At 37.5% G+C, this 20,772-nt stretch overlaps 2 protein-coding genes across 7 annotated transcripts in view; one reads left to right on the top strand and one right to left on the bottom strand.

Moving 5' to 3' along the window:
• The window catches only part of LOC124884567 (SPHK1 interactor, AKAP domain containing), a 178,868-nt gene extending 171,737 nt beyond the window's left edge, over window positions 1-7,131 (top strand). For all 5 annotated transcript variants that reach the window (XM_047392545.1, XM_047392549.1, XM_047392546.1 and 2 more), the window contains 4 exons: window positions 1,761-1,844; window positions 2,828-2,877; window positions 5,787-5,971; window positions 6,094-7,131. In XM_047392545.1, the coding sequence (XP_047248501.1) occupies window positions 1,761-1,844; window positions 2,828-2,877; window positions 5,787-5,971; window positions 6,094-6,243 (469 nt within the window). In that variant the 3' untranslated portion in view covers window positions 6,244-7,131. The remainder of the gene's footprint in view (window positions 1-1,760; window positions 1,845-2,827; window positions 2,878-5,786; window positions 5,972-6,093) is intronic.
• Window positions 7,132-10,754: 3,623 nt separating this feature from the next.
• Window positions 10,755-20,444, bottom strand: daw1 (dynein assembly factor with WDR repeat domains 1). 2 transcript variants are annotated; one of them, XM_047390908.1, is made up of 13 exons: window positions 20,336-20,433; window positions 19,985-20,057; window positions 19,408-19,552; window positions 18,724-18,782; window positions 17,696-17,818; window positions 17,496-17,595; window positions 16,834-16,941; window positions 16,214-16,320; window positions 15,983-16,085; window positions 15,061-15,175; window positions 14,815-14,891; window positions 11,071-11,233; window positions 10,755-10,893 (listed from the first exon to the last, which is right to left on the bottom strand). In XM_047390908.1, exons 1-13 carry the CDS (start codon window positions 20,373-20,375, stop codon window positions 10,859-10,861), a joined length of 1,248 nt encoding a protein of 415 aa, XP_047246864.1. In that variant the 5' UTR covers window positions 20,376-20,433; the 3' UTR covers window positions 10,755-10,858. The 2 variants fall into 2 exon arrangements, with proteins under 2 accessions (XP_047246864.1, XP_047246865.1); XM_047390909.1 differs by lacking the exon at window positions 10,755-10,893 and adding an exon at window positions 11,670-11,749 and having other exon boundaries at window positions 11,096-11,233; window positions 20,336-20,444.
• Window positions 20,445-20,772: the final 328 nt, after the last annotated feature.

Here is a 20,772-nt window from a genome sequence, read left to right as displayed (position 1 = left end):
TTAAAATTTGAAATACACTGAAGGTAGAACATAACCGGATTTGACCGAAAAACAATGTGATGTGTTATGGACAAAATATTATAGAGATACAAAAAGGCTCCTTCTTGCAAGTTTATACTGGTGCATCTTTAGAAATTAGAATATCATTGAAAAAAATATTTATTTTAGCAATATAGTTTAAAAAGTAAAACTCATAATTTGTATAATACAGGGTTATTACACACAGAGTAACATATTTCAAATGTTTATTCCTGGTCATTTGAATGGTTTTGGCTTCTTAAAATTCAATTTCTCAGAAAATTAGACCAAGAAGAAGGGATTTTTAAAACAAAAATGTTAGGCAATGACCATGTTATGCCCTACACTATCATGGGGATGACTGCTGACCTGACATTTGTCCAGCCGACATTAATTCACACCCTCCATTAGGAGACTATAAGCCACAACAGGCCAAATGATGTAGCTCTTCACAGAGTGTTTCCAAGCATAATAATGGAAAGTTAGGTGGAAGGAAAATGCATGTTAGAAAAAGGCACACAAGCAACAGTGATAACAACAGCCTTAAATGGGTTGTGAAGGAGAGTGGAAGAGTTTGAGGGAAATTCACTAATCACGCACTGCAGCTGGAGCCAGTGCTTCAAGGGACACCACATACAGACGTATACAGAAGGTGGGCTTTAACTGTCCCCTCCCTTGTGTTCTGTTTCCCTTTGAACCAGAGATGAAAATAAATTTTGTATTTCTTATGAAAAGCAACAAAATGTTGCATGAGATCTACCGTGAAATTGCCACAAAGATGATTTGGCCAGCCAGGTCATCTGCTGATATCGGTCTACTGTTTTTCTTCATCTTGTATCACCTTGCTTGACTTACAAGCAAACTCATCTGACTAGGTCTGAAGAAGACGAGAGACACCAGAGTCACCAATGCAGATGACCCAAGGCCGCAATTAAAACAGCCTGGGCTTTCTTAACACCTGAGCATTGCCACGCAACATCGATGCGTTAAAGTATGCAAAAGGAGCTCTGACCAAGCATTGAGCTCATATACTTTACAGTGCATTGACGTACTTTTGAGTAGGCCCACATTTGTGTGTTGATGAGTATTTCTATCAGGCTTATGTAATATTCTGACTTTCAGAGAAACCGAATTTGGGTTTTTCATTAACTTTAAATCAAAATCCTCAAAAGAGAAGATAAACCGTTGAAATATATAACTCTGTGTAATGTATTATGAGTTTTACTTTTTGAATTAAATGACTAAAATTAACTTTTTGATCAAATTTTAACTCATTCAAATGCAGCTGTAGAAACAACTGCTTCTAACTGTGTGGATTAAGACAGGGAAACTGAAATATGCTAGGTCTTTATGTTCAGTGTAGCAGAAACAAGGTTTTTAAATGCACAACCATAACAATCACTGCTCCCCTCTATCTTTCCATTTACCTGCTTACTCTGACTCCACCTCATCCCTGATCCATGCTGTGACACAAGGGCGTGGCTGCCAGCCTTGCCTGTTCACCCTACCCACCTAAACTATCTCCAGATCTCCTCATCCCCATGTTCAGATGGACTCGCTGCTAGGCAAAATTCACCAGCCCTCCCAGCTTGAGCCTCCAGTTGTCCTTCAGCTGTCACTAAAGTTGATCACCAGCTAACAAAAACATAACGTGCATCACTGTGCTTGGTCTCCTACTTTCTTCACCAGCTGGTTTCAGTTTACAATATGACATCATCTGCCTTTAAATCCTCTGATTGCAGGAATGGGACCAGCAGTGCATCAAGCCTTGGCCTGGCAGACCTGGATGCTTTTTCTGATGTCCCCTCTCAAAGCACAGTGATCAGGTATATTGTTGTCAACATCAGGTGCCCATTATATTCCTCATTGTTATGTCACTCCCACATTTATGGAGACATTGTTTCATTAGAATAAATTAATTGGTTTGTCCTTCTTGCTTTGTGTTGTCGCCCTCAGACATGGTGGCTAAGCATGTCTGTTGTATGGACGTTCTATTGAGGATTAAAAAGTATTGGTGAACAGAAAAGAAAAACATTAATTCACATTTAATTTCTATGCAACAGATTGCAGAAATTTGCTGAACTGTTACATTCTAAAACCTGATGGGGTTTTTGTATCGCTAATGCAGCTCAGGATCAAATATGGACTGATTCAGTCCTGGATTGATTAAATACAACTGGGTTAGGTTTTGGATCCAGCATACAGGATTAGGTTTTCAACACAAAGAAAATGTTCATGTGAGTATTGTCTAACGTTAAAGTAGAATGCACCTCGGGAAAACTGCTGTGAGTCAACTGACGTCTGTAATGAGTGGGTCACCAACCAAACGCCCCAGATTAGGTCGTTTAATAGAAGATATTAGGGGCTTATATTTTTGGGCGACAATTCCTATTTTTTGGTTAATTCCACATTCAAAAAATAAAGTTGAAAGAATAAGACAACCTCTAGTGGCATATACAACTTATTAAATTTGGATAGCATATTACTATGTCTTGTTTAATTCTGTTGGAGAGGTTCAGTGAATTCTCAAGAGGTCGTTTTTGTAGTTCAAAACGACTGTCTTTTAAGAATGATGGGAGTCCTTGCCTTTTCTCCAACCTAATCATTTTTCAACCATTGCTTGGTTATAATGAATCAACCTCTGTCCAAATAGCATAAACTCAGCATTTGGATTAAAGAAATAACGTAGCATTTTTTCCTGTTTAGCTTTACTGACACTCAGATGGCCCCATGTGAGAAAATACAATATATGCTTTTAAAATACTCAAGGATGTTACTTTAACTTTGTATTTTTATTTTCTGTTCACAGTGAGGAGACAAAGAAAAGCCACCTGGAGGGAAATAAGGTCAATGCTTTAGGTACAGGTCCTCATTAATTCTTATGTTATCAAAATGTTATCTACATGTTAAAATCCTATAAAAATGCAGACACTTCTATATGTATGTATTTTGTGCATAGACAGAAAATAGAAAATCCACCTCCTGAAAAGCAAATTATCAGCTCCACTGTCTTTCACTACTTTCCAATATGGATAAATCCAGCTTATACCCAATTCAGCTCTTGACATAGGCAGCTCGACAGTGTAAAGCCCTGACACTTATGTACAATACATTGTATACATTTATGTCTGCTAAACCAAGCCTAAGGAATCTGGGTGTGATTTTTGATAGAGAGTTGTCACTTGAGCATCATTCAAAGCAGCTCACTAGGAACTGTTTTTTCCAGCTCAGGAATATTTCGAATCTAAGAAGATTTGTTTCCAAAGATGATCTTGAGCTGATCATTCATGCTTTTGTGTCTTTTCTTTTAGACTATTGTAATAGCCTTTTTTCTTGTCTTAACAAAAAGGAGCTGTCTCGTCTGCAGCAGGTCCAAAATGCGGCAGCTAGGGTGCTGACTCGCACCAACAGAAGGGCTCATATTACCCCAATTTTAAAATCTCTCCATTGGCTTCCAGTGGTTTTTCGCTTTAATTTCAAAATCCTGGTTCTGACTTTTAAAGCTCTCCATGGTCAGGCTCCCCGATACATTAGAGCCCTGTTGTGTCTGTATATTCCTTCTCGAAGGCTAAGGTCATTGGATCAGAATCTTCTTAAGGTTCCTTACACCCGTTTTAAGACTAGAGGAGATCGTTCCTTCCAGGCCGTTGTGCCAAAGCTTTGGAACGATCTCCCGCTCTCTTGATTCTGTGGAAGTTTTTAAGAGCAAACTTAAAACCTATCTCTTTTGCAAATCTTTTTAACAGTTCCAGTGCGTTGGATGTAGTTATGCTACTATAGGCTTATGACTATTATATTTACCACTACCCTCATAGTGATGGTTTTTATTACATTTTTTGTGCCTTTATTGTTTATCTTAATGTATAATTGTGCACTTCTGTAAAGCACCTTGTGACCTTTAATGTCTGTGAAAGGTGCTATGTAAATAAACTTTTACTTACTTTTACTTACTTTACTTAAAAACTAACCATCAAAATTAGCATCGGGCTTTTTGCATTTTGTTAACCATCTTTCTTTTTAGTTTATATGAATGATTATATTTAAAAATAAAATATTGTAATTGTAGAAAAAAAATATCTAATAATTAAAAATAAATGTAATAACGTACATGAAATGACATCCATAAGTGCAGGTAGTCACAGCCAGTGACAATGATTCCTTATAAAAGTAGCAAAAAAGTAGGAACATAATATTAGGTCTTTACCAGTCTTACCAGTAAAACAACATATTGTTAAATATTAATACATTAATACATATTAATGTTTTACAAGCAAAACACAGTTGAAAAAAGGTTTTCTTACCTGTAGATGTAATCTTGTAAAGATCTAAACACAACTGAACCAAAGTGTGTGCAGTTATAGTATGCCTTGGTACAAAGCATGTTTCCTTTCTAAGTATGAAACTCTTGATATAAGTCTTACTCCTCAATCTTCCTGCATCATTGACATGGGAAACCGCTGCCCTTGCAGTTTTTACCTGTTCTTGTTTCTATGCTTCAGGCTTATTATCCATTTTAGCTCATGCCAACATCCGTTTTGAAATAATAAATAAGTTATTCAGGTGACCCTATTCTTTTTAGGTCCCTCCCATTCATAATTTCTACTCCATAAAGGCATCATCTGATGCACATCGTTATAATAGAGTTGTAAAATTCATAATCATACTGGTGTGTTATTAACTTTTAGAGCTTTTGAGTGTTTTGCTTTTTTGATTCCAATTTTTGGTTTTATTGTGCAGCACTTTGTTCAGCCTTGTTCTATTAATGTGCTGTATAAATAAAGTGGTATGGTATGGTGATAATTTCAGTTAAAAATCTCTTTAAAAAATAAATAATTTCATGGTAAACAACTTGCAAAGTACTCCAAAAGTCATTTTTCCTGCATTATAATTCGAACCCTGTTAAAAATATGACCTACAGTTAAGCCCAATATGATTTTTACCCCCAATAAATTTAGATCTCTGTTTTTGTTTACATTTTTCTGGAAAAATCAGCACCCTACTCAATAATCAATTGAAAAACTGACTTTACAGCCAGCATTTAAACTCTTCTTATAATTGCTCACCAACCGTTTGCATGTTTCCATTGGTATTCTGACGATTTATCTTTGGCGATCAGCTCCAAGTCTTTGAGGCTGGATCGCCTGTTTACCATCACCCTAATCGGTAGCTCCCTCCACAGATTCTCCATCAGATTCTAGTCAAGACTCTGGCTGGGCCACTCAAAAATGTTAATATTACTTCCAGTCAGAAGAAATATGTTGATCAAAATTAAAGTTTACTTCAAAGCTACATCTGCCAGGTGTATGAATAATTGTAGGCTTAACTGTATTTCCAGTTACTTAGTAAACCCCACAGGAACTTACAACAGCAGTGTCGCTGTGTAAAGTTTCTGCCAACACCCACATTCCTTTTACTGGCAAACAGTAATTTCTGTTTGCTTTTATTTTACTTGACTTTGTACTTTGATTTTATGTGAACTTAAATAATTAATTTCCCTCAGTTTTATTACCTCATAATTCCTGCAGAGCTCTCCGTGTGCAAATGTCTCACTATTAAGGTCATCTTTCTTTAATGACTCTGTTTCAAGATTATCCAAAAGAAATAAATTCCATGTATGAAGCTGAAGACACCGAAATAGCGTGCCAAGGTTTCTTTAAAGATTAAAATCAAATTTATGTGATGTCCCAGTCCTCTGATGGCTTACATAATCAAGTGTTTGGTAGGGATGACCTCTAATACTCTATGTGCCATTCATTTTTGTTCTTAAGAGAGCTCTTCAGGAAGTCCTGCAGGCAGCAGCAGTCACCTCAGGCAGCTTTTAGTGGTGAATTGTGACCTGGAACAAGAATGTGAGGACTCTGAACTCAGAGTGGCTCTGCAGTGGATCGCCGCCTCCGAGTTGGGCCTTCCTGCTCTCTACTTCAGGAAGTCAAAGGAGAAGAGGTTAACAAAGGTAGGAAAAAGTAAAATAAATAAGCAAATGGTTTGTATGAAATGAAATGTCTCTAGTGTAAATTTCAGTTGGAATTTAGTTGCACATACACCAACTAATTGAGTCATGATCTGTTCCCTCAGTTTCAGAGTGTGGTCCATCTGATGGCCCAGAAGGCGTGGCGGATTGCAGACTTGTTCAGCGCCGTGGTTCAGTTCTGTAAGCTACATGAGACTGAGGTGGACAAGTCTCTTCGGGCCAGCCTTTTTGACTGGCTTTTGGAAACCCTTTAGGACAAACTGACCTCCTCTTGCTGCTAACAGAAACACACACAGTCGTGTGAGTTTGTTACTGTTTGCCCTGTCCTGGCTCATCTCTGTGTCTCTTAACGTAAATCACAGCTTTGTTGCCATGACTGAGAAATTCAGAAGTCTCATGTGGTTGCCAGTTTACAGGTAGAATTTGACCAGCTTCCCTTTAACTCAAGCATGTTTTTGTTTTCCATTCCATCTCTCAAGTGAGTTGCCAACAAACTTAAAGCAAATACCAGCTGTATATGGCCGAAACATTCCTGATGGGAGCCAACTTTAAGCTATCTAAAGTTTTTAAAGGTCAACAGGCTTTAACAACTCCAAAATTACATATTATGTAAAAATATTATGTAAAAACCTCTGAAATAAAAACCTTGTGACTATAGCAAAATCAAAGCTCTCAAACATGTTGAATCGAAATGGCTCATATTTTGGATCATATTTGCTCTACACAAGCAAATCCTCCACATCTGTGTTTTGTTCCTTGGCCAATGTGCCGCCACTGTAGTGACTTTGAAATTCATTCCTGAGTCAGTATGTTGTTTAGCTTCCCGTTACCTGAGATCTGTTTATTTTGGACAGCCATACTGTAAATACTGTAGATTTGGAACTGTTGCACCTTGGAGTAGTGGACTGCTCTCTATAGCTTTTAATATGTTCAAGAGACAAAGTGAGGTTTGTAACGTTAAATTTGTATGTGGATTTGCTTGTCTATTTCTCTACTTTGTGGTAAAATAGTGCAACATCAGCATCGGACATGGGTGGGGGGCAAAAAAAAAAAAGCACACAATTCATCTGTAAACTCTGTCACAATAGAACTGAATGTATTTATCTTTTGACATGAATAAATTTCTGTGATGTGAAGAAAAAGCTGCTTGGAAAAATATTATGATCAGAAGGCTATGAGGGTTTTAGACCTTTACCTTGACCGGTGCCACTGGACACGCCGTGGACTCACCTACCAGCAAACCTGTGACGGACAGGACAGACGTCTACCTGTTTTTTATTTATAAAAGAAGGTCAGGAACACAGTCTTATTTTTCCCTGAAGCATATCAGACCTATAACTACAGCTATATGATATTTTATCACAGGCAGTACTATATAAATACTGGATCCCAATACATTCCAATAAATGTTATCTTTGAAAAGTTCATTTATTACAATATTTCAATTCAAGAAAGTAAAACTCAAATATTATATGTAGTCATTACACACAGTGTGATGTATCTCAAACATTCCTCTCTTAAGTTTAATGATTCGGTTTATAGGTTATTAAAATCTGAATTTTAGTCTCTCTGAAACTTAAATTCCTGCAGTATGCCAATTTAAAAAGATTTTTTAGTCCGGAGATCTTATGTTATGTCCTTCTTATGGCCTACATAATCACAGAGAAGATTGCTGACTTGACAGTTCTCCAGTAGAGAGTCACTGCCACCATTCACAAGGAAAGTAATGTTTAAAAGGTCATTGCTAAAGAAGCTGGTTGTTCAGAGTGCTGTATGCAATAACGGAGGGAAAAACATATGGTAGAAAAAGGTGCACAAGTAACAGGGAAAAGCATAGAGTTCTAATGTATTTTACCTGGACATCATGTCTTCACAAATACTAAGTACAGTAGGGTCAAGAAGCTAAATATCAAAACATTACTCTTGATGGTAAAATATAGATGTACTATTGCATACAGCTGGGATTATATACAGTACTTTATTGTAAAACGTAGTGCACTCCACCTAAAAATGTATACACTGAGGCATAATAAAAGAAAATCAATAGATATTTAAAATGAGGTATAATCAGCTTCAGAAAAACATGACATATTATACAGCCATTTTTTTCCTATTTATTTGACATTTAATGTATAATCAACATGTACAATGAAGAGAAATGAAATTTCTGTTGTCCGGAAGATAACAGAGTAGTATATTTGGGAGCAGCACCTGTCGCATCTTGATGCCCAATCAGCGGTGGGCCCTGTCTAGAAAAATCTGCATGACTCCTCGGTCAGCAGTGTCTCTCTACTAGCCTGCATCCAGAGTCTTCATGGTAACCAACTCTTGTACTGGCCAGTAGGTTGTCATAGTCTCCACTACTTCCATTACTCCTTCGGGTTCTGACTCTGGTGTTTATCACAGCATGCTTTGACATGCGCATTTGTTTGGATTCGCAGATGTTGCTCTGGAGCTGTCAACACTAACACGGCAGTTTCTTTCTTGAGGGTGTGCTGCATGTGTACTTGTAGCTGTAAATAATAAATCCTATTACCCAAGGACAAACATTAGCAGGAAAAAGCAGTGGTGTAGTTGATTCAAGCTGGTCAGCTCTGAGCCACACTCTGCTAATGGTTTTGCTGCCCAGGCTCAGTCCCAAGCTCTCCATTTTTTGTGCATTCTCAAGCAGTCAGCACAGTCAACAATGCCTGACAGCTGGTATTAAGTTTTTTTCCTATAATATGCTGTATTTGCTTTTTCAATACATGGTACTTCAGATCATAGCTAGACATATACATTTTCGCCTTGTTTGTTTAAAGAAAATTAACAATGCCATATCCTTTCAGAAAGAAGCTTTCATTTGAATGCAATATATATTGATTTTCTTTACTGTACAGCTGATGAATCTATTGTTATGTTGACTGAAAGCTGTAGTGTGTGAGATGTGTCTCTTCTGTTATTTGCAGTTTGTCTAAGAAAGATACTGCTTAACCTTGGGAAGAAAGGCAAGCGTCTTAAGTGCTTTCCACTTGTGACAGAAGTTCTCAGTGTTGAAATCATGGTTTGTAAAGTTGAATCTTATAACTCTTTCCAGATCTATAAACAAGAACTGCCTCTCTGAGGGCTGCTTGACACTTGAATGCTCCAGACCAGCAAACCTTTAAAACTTCTGGGGGTTCTATTAAGGATCATTTGACTTTTGTTTCTCCTGTTAAGCTTCACAAGTCACTTTTTTAAGTCTTTAAGGGGCTAGTGCAATTTAAGTTTCAGTCCAAGTAGGGTTTCAAGTGTCTAATGACACCAATTAAGGTTCTCATGTAAAATGCATGCCATCTAGTCTTCCTATAAGTTTGCATCATTGTAGGATATGAATTTAAATTACCATCCTTAGGCCTAATTTCACTCAGGTACATTTAACACCTTTATGTTTTTCAGAACATTCAATTCAATATGTTAAAGATGATGCTTGTTGTTTTGACACAGCCTAAAAAGCTTTTGAGGGTACAGACATAGTAGGGAAATGAAATCAGTAAGAAACTACAATTACATTGTTTCAATGCCAAAACATCAGATATTGGCCAAAAGAAACTTTTTCAATAAAACATTGTTGTTGAGCTGATGAAAAATGATAACTGGATAACTACTCATTAGCTGGGATCTATGTTAGCTATGCACCCAAAATGAAAGATATTAACACCTTTTAATTATTTAATTATTGCATGTTTTATTATTATCGCGACCCTTACTAATATTATCACATATTTTGTTTTGTAATGCTCTAACTTATTTTGAAAATGTATTTAGTCATTTAAGGTAGAAATGTAAACATTCAAGGAGCAGAAACAATTTAACCCGAGATTATGTCAAATTTCTAAATGAATCAAACTGAAGGTTCTTTTATTTTGAAAAACCATAAGTCCCTTAATGATGACAAACTTAACAGCACAAGAAAAATTTGTTGGAGGCAAGTTTCTTTTTTTTTTTAGAAATCGCTTTAAGTGATGCATTACAGAGCTCAGTTTAAAATACATCTGTGTGGACATTACTGTAATCCTACCAGGAACATATTGTTACAATTCATTAATAGCCCACAGCCTGTGAATTTAAATTGAACTCACCTTGTAACTGGAGAATATGCACATCACCTGTAAAAGTTAGGCATCAGTACCTTACTTACTTGAAATGTTTGCTCAATGGTAGCATTGAATACGGATGGATGAAGATGGAGGTTGCCGTTAACTCCTTTTACTGTCAAGAAACATTACAGAGAACCCATATGTACTGTTCGTAATGTTACCATAGCAACTAGTCATTTGTAAACAATATAGCAACACAGAGGAGCCGACAATAATCATGTATTTAAATGATCTACAGTCAACAGCGCATTACATAAGATAAAGAGGCTCAAAACTCCAGTCTGAGTACTTAGAGTGTAAGTCAAGCCAGTCTTTGTTTTTGTAACTGAAATGAAGATGCAATTCCCCATCTTTGCCTGATTTGCAGAACCTTGGAACTGGAGGTTTTTGTACTTGGTTGGAAAATTGCAAATAATTTTAGATGTTTGTAAAATGTAAAACTGCAGTCATGGTAAAAAGAACACACACCCCCTTTTGTTTGGATGGTGACATAGTTTTCTTTTGCAAACTTCCCTTTTTAGCTTTTTAATAGATTTTTTTACACATAAAAAAAAACGTAAATAGCTTCATAGATGCGCTGATTTGCATGTAAATAAAAAATCTTCGTTTAAACCTTAGATTTACAAAAAGAAAAGAATTTTAACACAAATGTTTTAGATCTTTAATGTTTGTTTTATTGGATGGTAATCCACACTTGTTTCCTGTGTCCATGGTAATGTGCATCTGAGCCTGTGATGGGTCCAGGGAAGGGTCAGTACCAGATCCGACATGTGTTATCCTTGCTGCCTGCAGGAAAGCACAAATATAAACAGGTGGTTGCACAGAAGGACACAGCTGGACGCTTCTCATCTAAGCATTTCCAATTAAGCACTAGTGATGGCTAGCGTAGAGGATTTTATTCACCCCTCAAGAATTTTAAACGTGCAGGTTCGTGACAGTCAGTAATTTTGTCTCTTCGGATACCTGTAATGATGGCATCTCCCTCATAGTTGAAGACACAGGAGAAGATCTCGTCGGTGTGGCCCTCCAGGATCTGGAGGCAGGCTCCGGACTGAGCATCCCACAGACGGGCTGTCTTGTCTGAGCTGGCCGTCAGGACCCTGCTGCCCTGGGGGCTGAAACAGATCTACAAGGAGAGGTTAGAGTCACTCAGGTATGTGCTTTCAATGTGAGCATTGTGGCTTAGTAAAGGCAATTCTCATAAAAGCTAATTGTAAAATAGCCCAGGGTTGATCATTCCCTAAATTGTTTCAAACTCTAACAGAGAGGTAAAGGAATAGATAATTAAATTGATTGGGCTCTAATAAGCCATTACCACAAAGTACGCCTTTATTAAAAAGTCCAAATTGATCACACAGGACAGATAGAGACTAAACACTGAAAAATAAGAAGTTGGATGGATAAGAGGTATGCCCTGATGCTCAAACCTAGAGTTGCCTTTTTTCCAGAAAGAAACAATCTGATGTTGACGCAATTTTGTCTGCCACATGGTCTTTGCTTATTGTTTTAGAAAAATAATATAAATGAAAGGATGAATTTCAAGATAAAATATTATAGCTTACCAAGGCATTTTTCATTATTTGTTTTGCTATAACTTCAGGATCCTCTTCAGCATATAAGTAGTTATAGCCTTGATATGCATCTAGGTTTGATAGATTAAAGGTTGATTAGAGTTAACAGTTTCTGTTAAATATTTATCCATTCTCACTCTTCAGATTTGAAGCAAGCTGTTGAGACTGCGAGAAATGAACTTAATAAAAGAGGACATTTTTGCATTAGGGTATAATTTAGACTTGACTGAAAAACAGGAACAAAGCTAATGGGGTGTCCAGGATGGGAATGATTCCCTTGATAAGCAGCTTCATTTGAAATAAAATGTGTAAGAAGCTGCCACATTCACTGCAATTCAAAGGGAAGCTTACATAATGGTCTTGGCACCAGTTCCATTACATTACAAGGCTATCATTACCCTTTTAAATAAAATATAGTCAAGGGTAGCAAGGTGAATTACCGCATCGAGAGACTAAAATATATTGAAATGTGAAGAAAAAGCATGAAGGCCGAGATGCTGAAATGGAGTGAAAAATGGTTAACATGCATGTAGGGGAGGGGGAGAAGTGCCCTGTTAGAAACAGATTAGTGTCATAATCCTCTGGAATCATCCTCCATGCTGTCTATTTTTCACTGCCTGTCTGTATTGCATTAAACACATCCAGAGGACCCCTCTGAGTAAGATACAGAAGAAAATGAGCACACAAATAGCAAATGTTGAAACTCACTTGTCTTCAAGAACAGGGTTAATGCAGGGCCAGACACATCACACACCGCAAATTATGCAAGAGCACGCATCAGCTTGACTTCACAAATCTGTGTAACACCAGGTTTCTTAATTTTTATGCCGATTTATATGTCAAGGCATGCTGTAACGACTGTTTTAAGTTTAATGACTGACAGTACGAGGTCAGACTGACAACCAGACCTCCTGAAGCCTACGCTAATGTCTCTCCATTTCAGCATCACAATTTTTCCTGCTTCAGCAAGGTTATCAGAGAAGACCTGATAACAAAATAATAAACAAAATAAATCCAACATTCCTGCAGCTGATACTCGTTGTTTCACATAGACTTTCCAATGAAACTGAAGGAATTTATGTACTTTTATTTTACCTATCAAAGGATGACCTATGCACTAAGAGGTTGTCAGTAAAATCTTAAAACATAAAATAGTTAAACTTATTCACAAACTGGATGTTTTTCTTAGGAAAGGTTTACTAAAGATTTTTTTGCCTAAGAATTATGAGCCTTTTGAAATTGATGGATGAAAATGAAAAATGCTTTTGTTTTTACCTTTAATTCATATTTCTTTGTCTCTATGACACTAAATGGAAAACACACCAAACGTGGATGATGGTGCTTTGGACAGATGGTACCAAAATGGAAATATTTGGCCTACATACAAAATGCTAATGCTTAACACACTATCCCCATGGTAAAACATGGTGGTGGCAGTATCATGCTGCAGAAATGCTTCTCTTCACCAGGAACAGGGAAGCTGTCCAGAGTTGATAGGAAGATTGATGGAATTAAATACAAGGCAATCCTTGAAGGAAACTTGTTGGAAGCTGCAAAAGACTTGAGACCTGGGTGAAGGTTCACCTACCAAAAATAAATACTGTGGTTCACAGAGGTTTCCAAGGTGCTTCGATGAAGTATTTAATCAGGAGTCCTTTAAAAAAATTTTATCTATGTATCCTTTTCCTTCCTCTTCACAATTATGCACTGCAGTGTGTTGGTCTACCTTAATTTTAATGGCTGCCATATACAGGTCCTTCTCAAAATATTAGCATATTGTGATAAAGTTCATTATTTTCCATAATGTCATGATGAAAATTTAACATTAATATATTTTAGATTCATTGCACACTAACTGAAATATTTCAGGTCTTTTATTGTCTTAATACGGATGATTTTGGCATACAGCTCATGAAAACCCAAAATTCCTATCTCACAAAATTAGCATATCATTAAAAGGGTCTCTAAACGAGCTATGAACCTAATCATCTGAATCAACGAGTTAACTCTAAACACCTGCAAAAGATTCCTGAGGCCTTTAAAACTCCCAGCCTGGTTTATCACTCAAAACCCCAATCATGGGTAAGACTGCCGACCTGACTGCTGTCCAGAAGGCCACTATTGACACCCTCAAGCAAGAGGATAAGACAGAAAGAAATGTCTGAACGAATAGGCTGTTCCCAGAGTGCTGTATCAAGGCACCTCAGTGGGAAGTCTGTGGGAAGGAAAAAGTGTGGCAGAAAACGCTGCACAACGAGAAGAGGTGACCGGACCCTGAGGAAGATTGTGGAGAAGGGCCGATTCCAGACCTTGGGGGACCTGCGGAAGCAGTGGACTGAGTCTGGAGTAGAAACATCCAGAGCCACCGTGCACAGGGGTGTGCAGGAAATGGGCTACAGGTGCCGCATTCCCCAGGTCAAGTCACTTTTGAACCAGAAACAGCGGCAGAAGCGCCTGACCTGGGCTACAGAGAAGCAGCACTGGACTGTTGCTCAGTGGTCCAAAGTACTTTTTTCGGATGAAAGCAAATTCTGCATGTCATTCGGAAATAAAGGTGCCAGAGTCTGGAGGAAGACTGGGGAGAAGGAAATGCCAAAATGCCAGAAGTCCAGTGCCGCATTGAAGCAGTCATTTCTGCAAAAGGATTCCTGACCAAGTATTGAGTGCATAACTGTACATGATTATTTGAAGGTTGACCTTTTTTGTATTAAAAACACTTTTCTTTTATTGGTCGGATGAAATATGCTAATTTTGTGAGATAGGAATTTTGGGTTTTCATGAGCTGTATGCCAAAATCATCCGTATTAAGACAATAAAAGACCTGAAATATTTCAGTTAGTGTGCAATGAATCTAAAATATATGAATGTTAAATTTTCATCATTACATTATGGAAAATAATGAACTTTATCACAATATGCTAATATTTTGAGAAGGACCAGTATGTCATCTGATTGCTTGATCTGAATGCTAACATCTACCCTCCACTCAGACATTTTAGGATAAACATATACATTAATTCTAATCCTTCAATGTTTTGAAAATTATCTGCAGAACAAAGGCAAGTGAACCAAAACCTGAGCCTGGGTCACCGCTACAGACTGAAAAGTAAAACTGATCAACCAGCCACCAGCATACCTTAGAGATTTCCCCATCATGGCCCTTCAGCGTCACCAGACACTCATGTGTTGTTGCACTGAATACTCTTGCTGTACCTGACAAACACAGTGACCGGTTATGTTTCTGGTGTACATACATTGACACATAACAAGGCTGGCTTTGGGGAAGATGTACAAATATACTTGTAAAAGTTATTTTTAAAAGAATAACTAAAAGTGTGCATGATAACACTACAAAAACTTGAAAGCAATACTACGGTCTCACCGTCGGCAGAAGCTGTAGCAATAAGTTGACCGCTTAAATCAAAACTCACATCCAACACCTCCTCCGTGTGTCCAACCAGGGTGGCCACACACTTCCCACTGACTGCCTCCCACAGCTACAAACAACAGCTACACATCACTTTTATTCACATCATAACAACAAACTTAGCATTTCTTTTAAAAATGACACAGGTTAAAGAGAGGCAAATTCAAGACAGGGACAAAGTCGTGGCATGCAAGCGAGTGAAAAACAAGTCTAGATGCCATTCAAATGTAAATAAGCATGAATGCAATGACTTGAAAAATATTCATAACCCTTATTTAAATAAAAAGGAATTGAAAGAAAACATAGGATATGTTAAACTGCAATTTTTATGTAGTATATTAATTTAGTTTTGACATTTTCTAATAATTTGCATTCATTGTTTGATACCCGCTCTATTTCTGAAAAAGCTTTAAATTCTACAAACTAGTTTTTTTATTTATTTATTATTATTCCTTCTTCTGTATTAAAGCTGTTTAATGCTAAAAGCAGACATTATTTAAATTCATTGTATCATTATTTGTTATTCTAAACATTTGTATTAATAATACATACAACAGTGCTTTTTAACAGGCAATAACTTTCAAATATATGCTTGCAGGCTGCTGTTAGCCATTTACAACAGGTTTGTTTTAGCAGTCATCCAAAATAATGCGAGGATTGGATGATTTGTAAGAGTGATTCAGCGAGGGAAATTAATAATGAATTGGATTTGAATAATTTATCCATTAAATAGTACAGACTTTACAGACAGAAGAAAATTTGGCAGAAGGAATCTGTATGAGAAAGAAACTTTCCTTATTTAAATACCTGCAGTTTGTGGCATTATTCCAGCTAACAAAAACACTGCTGAAGAATCAAAGGTCACACCACTGCTTACCTTACACGTTTTGTCAGTGGAACCAGAGACTATGAGCGAGCAATCCCAGTTAAACTGAACATTACTTATTTCTCCAATGTGACCTATCAGAGTGTGAACACGTCTACGATAAAAAATAGAAAAAGGACAGGAAAACAGCATTTCATTCAAGGAGGCCGAAAGCGTTTGTACAAACGAAGTGATGACTCATTAAAACTAGATGCCTACACAGCATCAACAATAACATCTGACCTTTTGGAAGCAACATCCCATATAGCGACTGTGTAGTCAAAGGATCCGGTGACAAGGTGATCGCCGACGGTGTTGAAGCACAAAGAGAGGACCTCTGCAGTGTGGCCCTGGAAGGAAGGAGGGAAAAAACATCAATCCCTGCTGAATCATTTTGGTCCTCTGTCATGTTCTTGCCTTTTCTCTGCTTTTCCTTCTATGGACTCAAACAGACTGAAAACAAACATTATAAAGAGGCAAAGCCACAGAAAGAGTACAGTTTAAAGATGGATTTATGGATTTTTCTCCAAGCATTAAAGATTAAGTTCACATCCTTTTGGCCTGCATGATGTGTAGAATTAAAGGATTAGAAAGAGCTTCTCCTCACTTGGAACCTCCAAATCATTCAATCTCCAAATCCCAATAGTATTTGTCCAAAGGGGGGATATAGTGGTGGATTACTAAGCAGCTACTATTAAATTACCCTTTAGATCATTCGCCGTTATGCTGGATAGTAAAAACGCTGCCACCAAATGCAAAAAACAGCATTAAGTTTTTAGTAACAACTACTTTTACAACAAATGCATCGCTAAGAATACAGGAGAAATGCAAGATAAGCAGGTCATACAGAACAGATAACTCACAGTCAGCGTGGCCACCTCCTCCCCACTTTCCACATCCCACAGCTTTGCCGTGGCATCCATGCTGCCTGTGGCCACCAGTGTGCTCTGAGGGTTGAATGCCAGGCACACCTACACAACAGATTCCTTCTTTTACACCTTGGTGCTTTACATTCTGGGACAAAACTAAAAACATGACTTCAACGTAATTACACTATAAATATTTATTGTGAAACTATAATAGAAGCAGGTTTTCTCCAGTTTTGAAGTCTCGGTTTGCTTTAGTCCTAGTCAAATCTAGTCGTTCAAATAAGTGCTTCAATTTTGATTGCATTTTTGCTTTCGTCCAATATTTGACCAATAGTTTTGGCCAATGCGAACACAAATATAAAGTATTCATACCCCTTAAACATTTTCACTTTTGGTCATGTTACAATCATAAAATTCTATGTATTTTGCTGGGATTTTATGTAAAACCATTTTGAAAACCTGGACAACTGGACTGTTGTTTTTTTTTGTTGTTTTTTTTTTAGCCTAAATTTGATTTTATCTTCCTGTTTTGTGACAACGGTGAGCATTACTTGGCCAAAACATGTAAAAAAAAAAAACAATTCATATTGTGCATCCCTAGCGCGACCTGTCTAAACACTGACAGTAACAGATTGAGTCGAGTGTAAAATACCTACTATTTCAGCCCTGTGTCCACGAAACGTATGGAAACATTTGCCAGTCTCTGCACACCACAGTTTGCAAGTCTTATCGAAAGAGCCGGTGGCAATCTTGTCTCTACGTTTAATGAACAGGAAAGACAGCGGGAAACGTACGTTTTGTTTTGAATGTCCAACAGAGCAGCAGAATTCTCATATGTGTTGAAACAGCTCATTACCCATAGGGATTGTTGAATGCGATTGCATATACTACGTTTTTGTGACCCTCGAGTGTGTGCAGCTCTGTGCCAGATGCGGTGTCCCAAACTCTGCATGTCCTGTCATAACTCCCGGTTATGAACCTACAAAATGTGAGAAGAAAAGAGTAACAACAACACAGCAAGTAACAAACAAAAATGTTTTCCCTCAAATAGAAAGTATGGGACTATGGTAGAAGGCAGAGGTTAGAGTTATTGGTAATACTGTATTTTAAGAGTATACTGCTGGTACAGCCTCATCAGCAAAGTCTGCTACATCATCACAACAAACACAACAACAAGACAGTTTTTAAATAGTCAGTCAGTCATTTTCTACCGCTTATTCCATAGTGGGTCACAGGGGAGCTGGTGCCTATCTCCAGCAGTCTTTGGGCGAGAGGCGGGGTACACCCTGGACAGGTCGCCAGTCCATCGCAGGGCAACACACAAACAACCACGCACACACTCATTCACACACCTGAGGACAATTTAGAGAGACCAATTAACCTAACAGGCATGTTTTTGGACTGTGGGAGGAAGCCGGAGTACCCAGTGAGAACCCACGCATGCATGGGGAGAACATGCAAACTCCATGCAGTTTTTAAATAGCTGAAAATAAAATAAAAACAATCTGAAACTGCTTCTTGGCTAAATGTGCTCTTTACTGGTACCTGTTATAGTGCTTTCTAGCCAGATCTGTGGCAACAATTCTAGTTTTCTAGAAAACTACTTAAAACCCTTGCATCTATCTGGCTTGTTTTTTTTCTGTTTCTCATTCTTTCAATAGATTTCCAGAGGGACTCGGTTCTGATATTGCTGCTGACCTATCCCCTCAAATATTATTTTTGCCTTTTTGAGGATTAACTGCCAGACTGACCCAAGAAAGACTCTCACCCTCAGACGTTTAGCACCACATTTTGTTAAAAGATTTGTAGGTTTGTTTTGAACTTCATTATTTCTTTGCTACATTGAATGCAGCCATTACAGCTAACTGCAGCAAGAGTTCTCACCTTGATCCAGATTTGTCAAAGGCAACATTTGTCAGAGGCAATATGTGTGCCTTCAACTCCTGTAAAATGAATGGAAACAACAGACAAAATAACAAAAGTAAACTTTCCCAGGTAATATTGACATAATTTATATTAAAGGTTACCAATCCGTCGACCATGTTTAAAATTAATTCAACTATGAAATGAGCCAACATCTCCCTCCTGGCCTATCAGTGATGAATGGATATGTTGTTTTCTCATTAAAAAACAATAAGAAACTTCTTCAAGCAGCTGACAAAAACACCAATAAGCTGTCTTAATGCACTTACACATCAAACTCATTAAATCCAAGCCTTCATAACCGAAACCACTACTGCTCTCTAGTGGCTATTTGGAGGTACGGCTGCTACTATAACAATTGAAGTTCATGCATTTCCAACAAATTCAGGATTCTTTCAACATAATCTAAAACCAATCAGAAAACAGAATTGTACAAAAGAGGCCACAATTATCTATTCAGTTACATAAAATTTTACTTATAAGTTTGTGAAGTCAATAGATCACCTTCAGCACGTTTTCCATTAAAAATATATTTAAACACTTTCCTTGAAAGAGACCCTGAATATTAATGCTTGTGAAACATGCATAATTTACATCACTTTTTTTTTTCATTTAAATGACATGGCAAAAAAAACTGAGCCCGACCTTGCAGAAACAGAACCTGTGGTGGTCCTGCTGACCCTGTTTCTGTTGGAGTCGAAGAACTAACTCTTTGACCTGTTCAGCACGAGACTCTGTGATCAGAGGCTCTGATTGTCGGATTTCTGACAGCAGCTCATCCGGATTTGTTCTATGTAGAGCAAAAAATATTGAAAAGCGGTGAGTTGAGAAGAAAAAAACAGAGAACCCTAAATCAAATGATCCAACACTTCCCAGGTGTGGGTCCTATCTATCTATCTATCTATCTATCTATCTATCTATCTATCTATCTATCTATCTATCTATCTATCTATCTATCTATCTATCTATCTATCTATCTATCTATCTATCTATCTATCTATCTATCTATCTATCTATCTATCTATCTATCTATCTATCTATCTATCTATCTATCTATCTATCTATCTATCTATCTATCTATCTATCTATCTATCTATCTATCTATCTATCTATCTATCATCTATCTATCTATCTATCTATCTATCTATCTATCTATCTATCTATCTATCTATCATCTATTTATCTATCTATCTACACCAGTTGTAGGACCTAACTCACGCACTCAGGTGTCAAATCCAGAAGATCGATGGACTTGGTCCTCAAATAGCCTCCTCTCTCATATTCCAGGATTATACCTGACGACAGAAGCAAGCAATTAGTTGCTGGTGTTATATTTAAAAACGTGCAAACGGAAGGCTAAAGCCACTTTTGTTACATGTTCTGTGTGTTATGAGCTTACCAAACCTAATTATCTTTATTTAACGCCAAGTGTGTGCTGTACGAAGCTGAACAAAAGTTAACCCCGAAAACCCCGAATGTTGGACACATTTCTACACAGTACCGCAATGTTCTTTTTCCCCTTTAAAAACAAAGGTATGTTTAAGGCCAAATAAAACAAGAATGAAGACGTTACCTGGTGGATAATATCTAAGAAGAAACCGTTTGAGTCTCATCTTCTGCCAGCAGACTACAACAAACTGTTGCTATGGTGACTTCAGCCCGTGAGTTGATCCACGCATGCGAACAAAAAGGAATTAATCGGGAGGAAAACGAAAAATTCAATTCAATTCAATACAAAAATACTTTATTAATCCCAAAGGGAAATTAAATGTTGTTATAGCTCATATTATGAAGGTTTCCTCAAAGAGCCGTTGTAGATGCTGATTGCTGTGGGCAGGAAGGATCTCCTGTAGCGCTCCGTCTTACAGGAAATCTGAAGAAGCCTCTGACTGAAGACACTCTGTTGTTGTAGGACAGTCTCATGAAGAGGATGCTCAGGGTTCTCCATAATGTTCTTCATTTGATGAAGAATCCGTCTTTCTACAATGATCTCCAGATGTTCCAGAAGAG

The sequence above is a fragment of the Girardinichthys multiradiatus genome, chromosome 18 (assembly GCF_021462225.1).
Source record: "Girardinichthys multiradiatus isolate DD_20200921_A chromosome 18, DD_fGirMul_XY1, whole genome shotgun sequence".
Taxonomy (NCBI): domain Eukaryota; kingdom Metazoa; phylum Chordata; class Actinopteri; order Cyprinodontiformes; family Goodeidae; genus Girardinichthys; species Girardinichthys multiradiatus.
The sequence above is the reverse complement of the archived record's forward strand: the minus strand, read 5'-3'. Positions and strand labels throughout refer to the sequence as shown.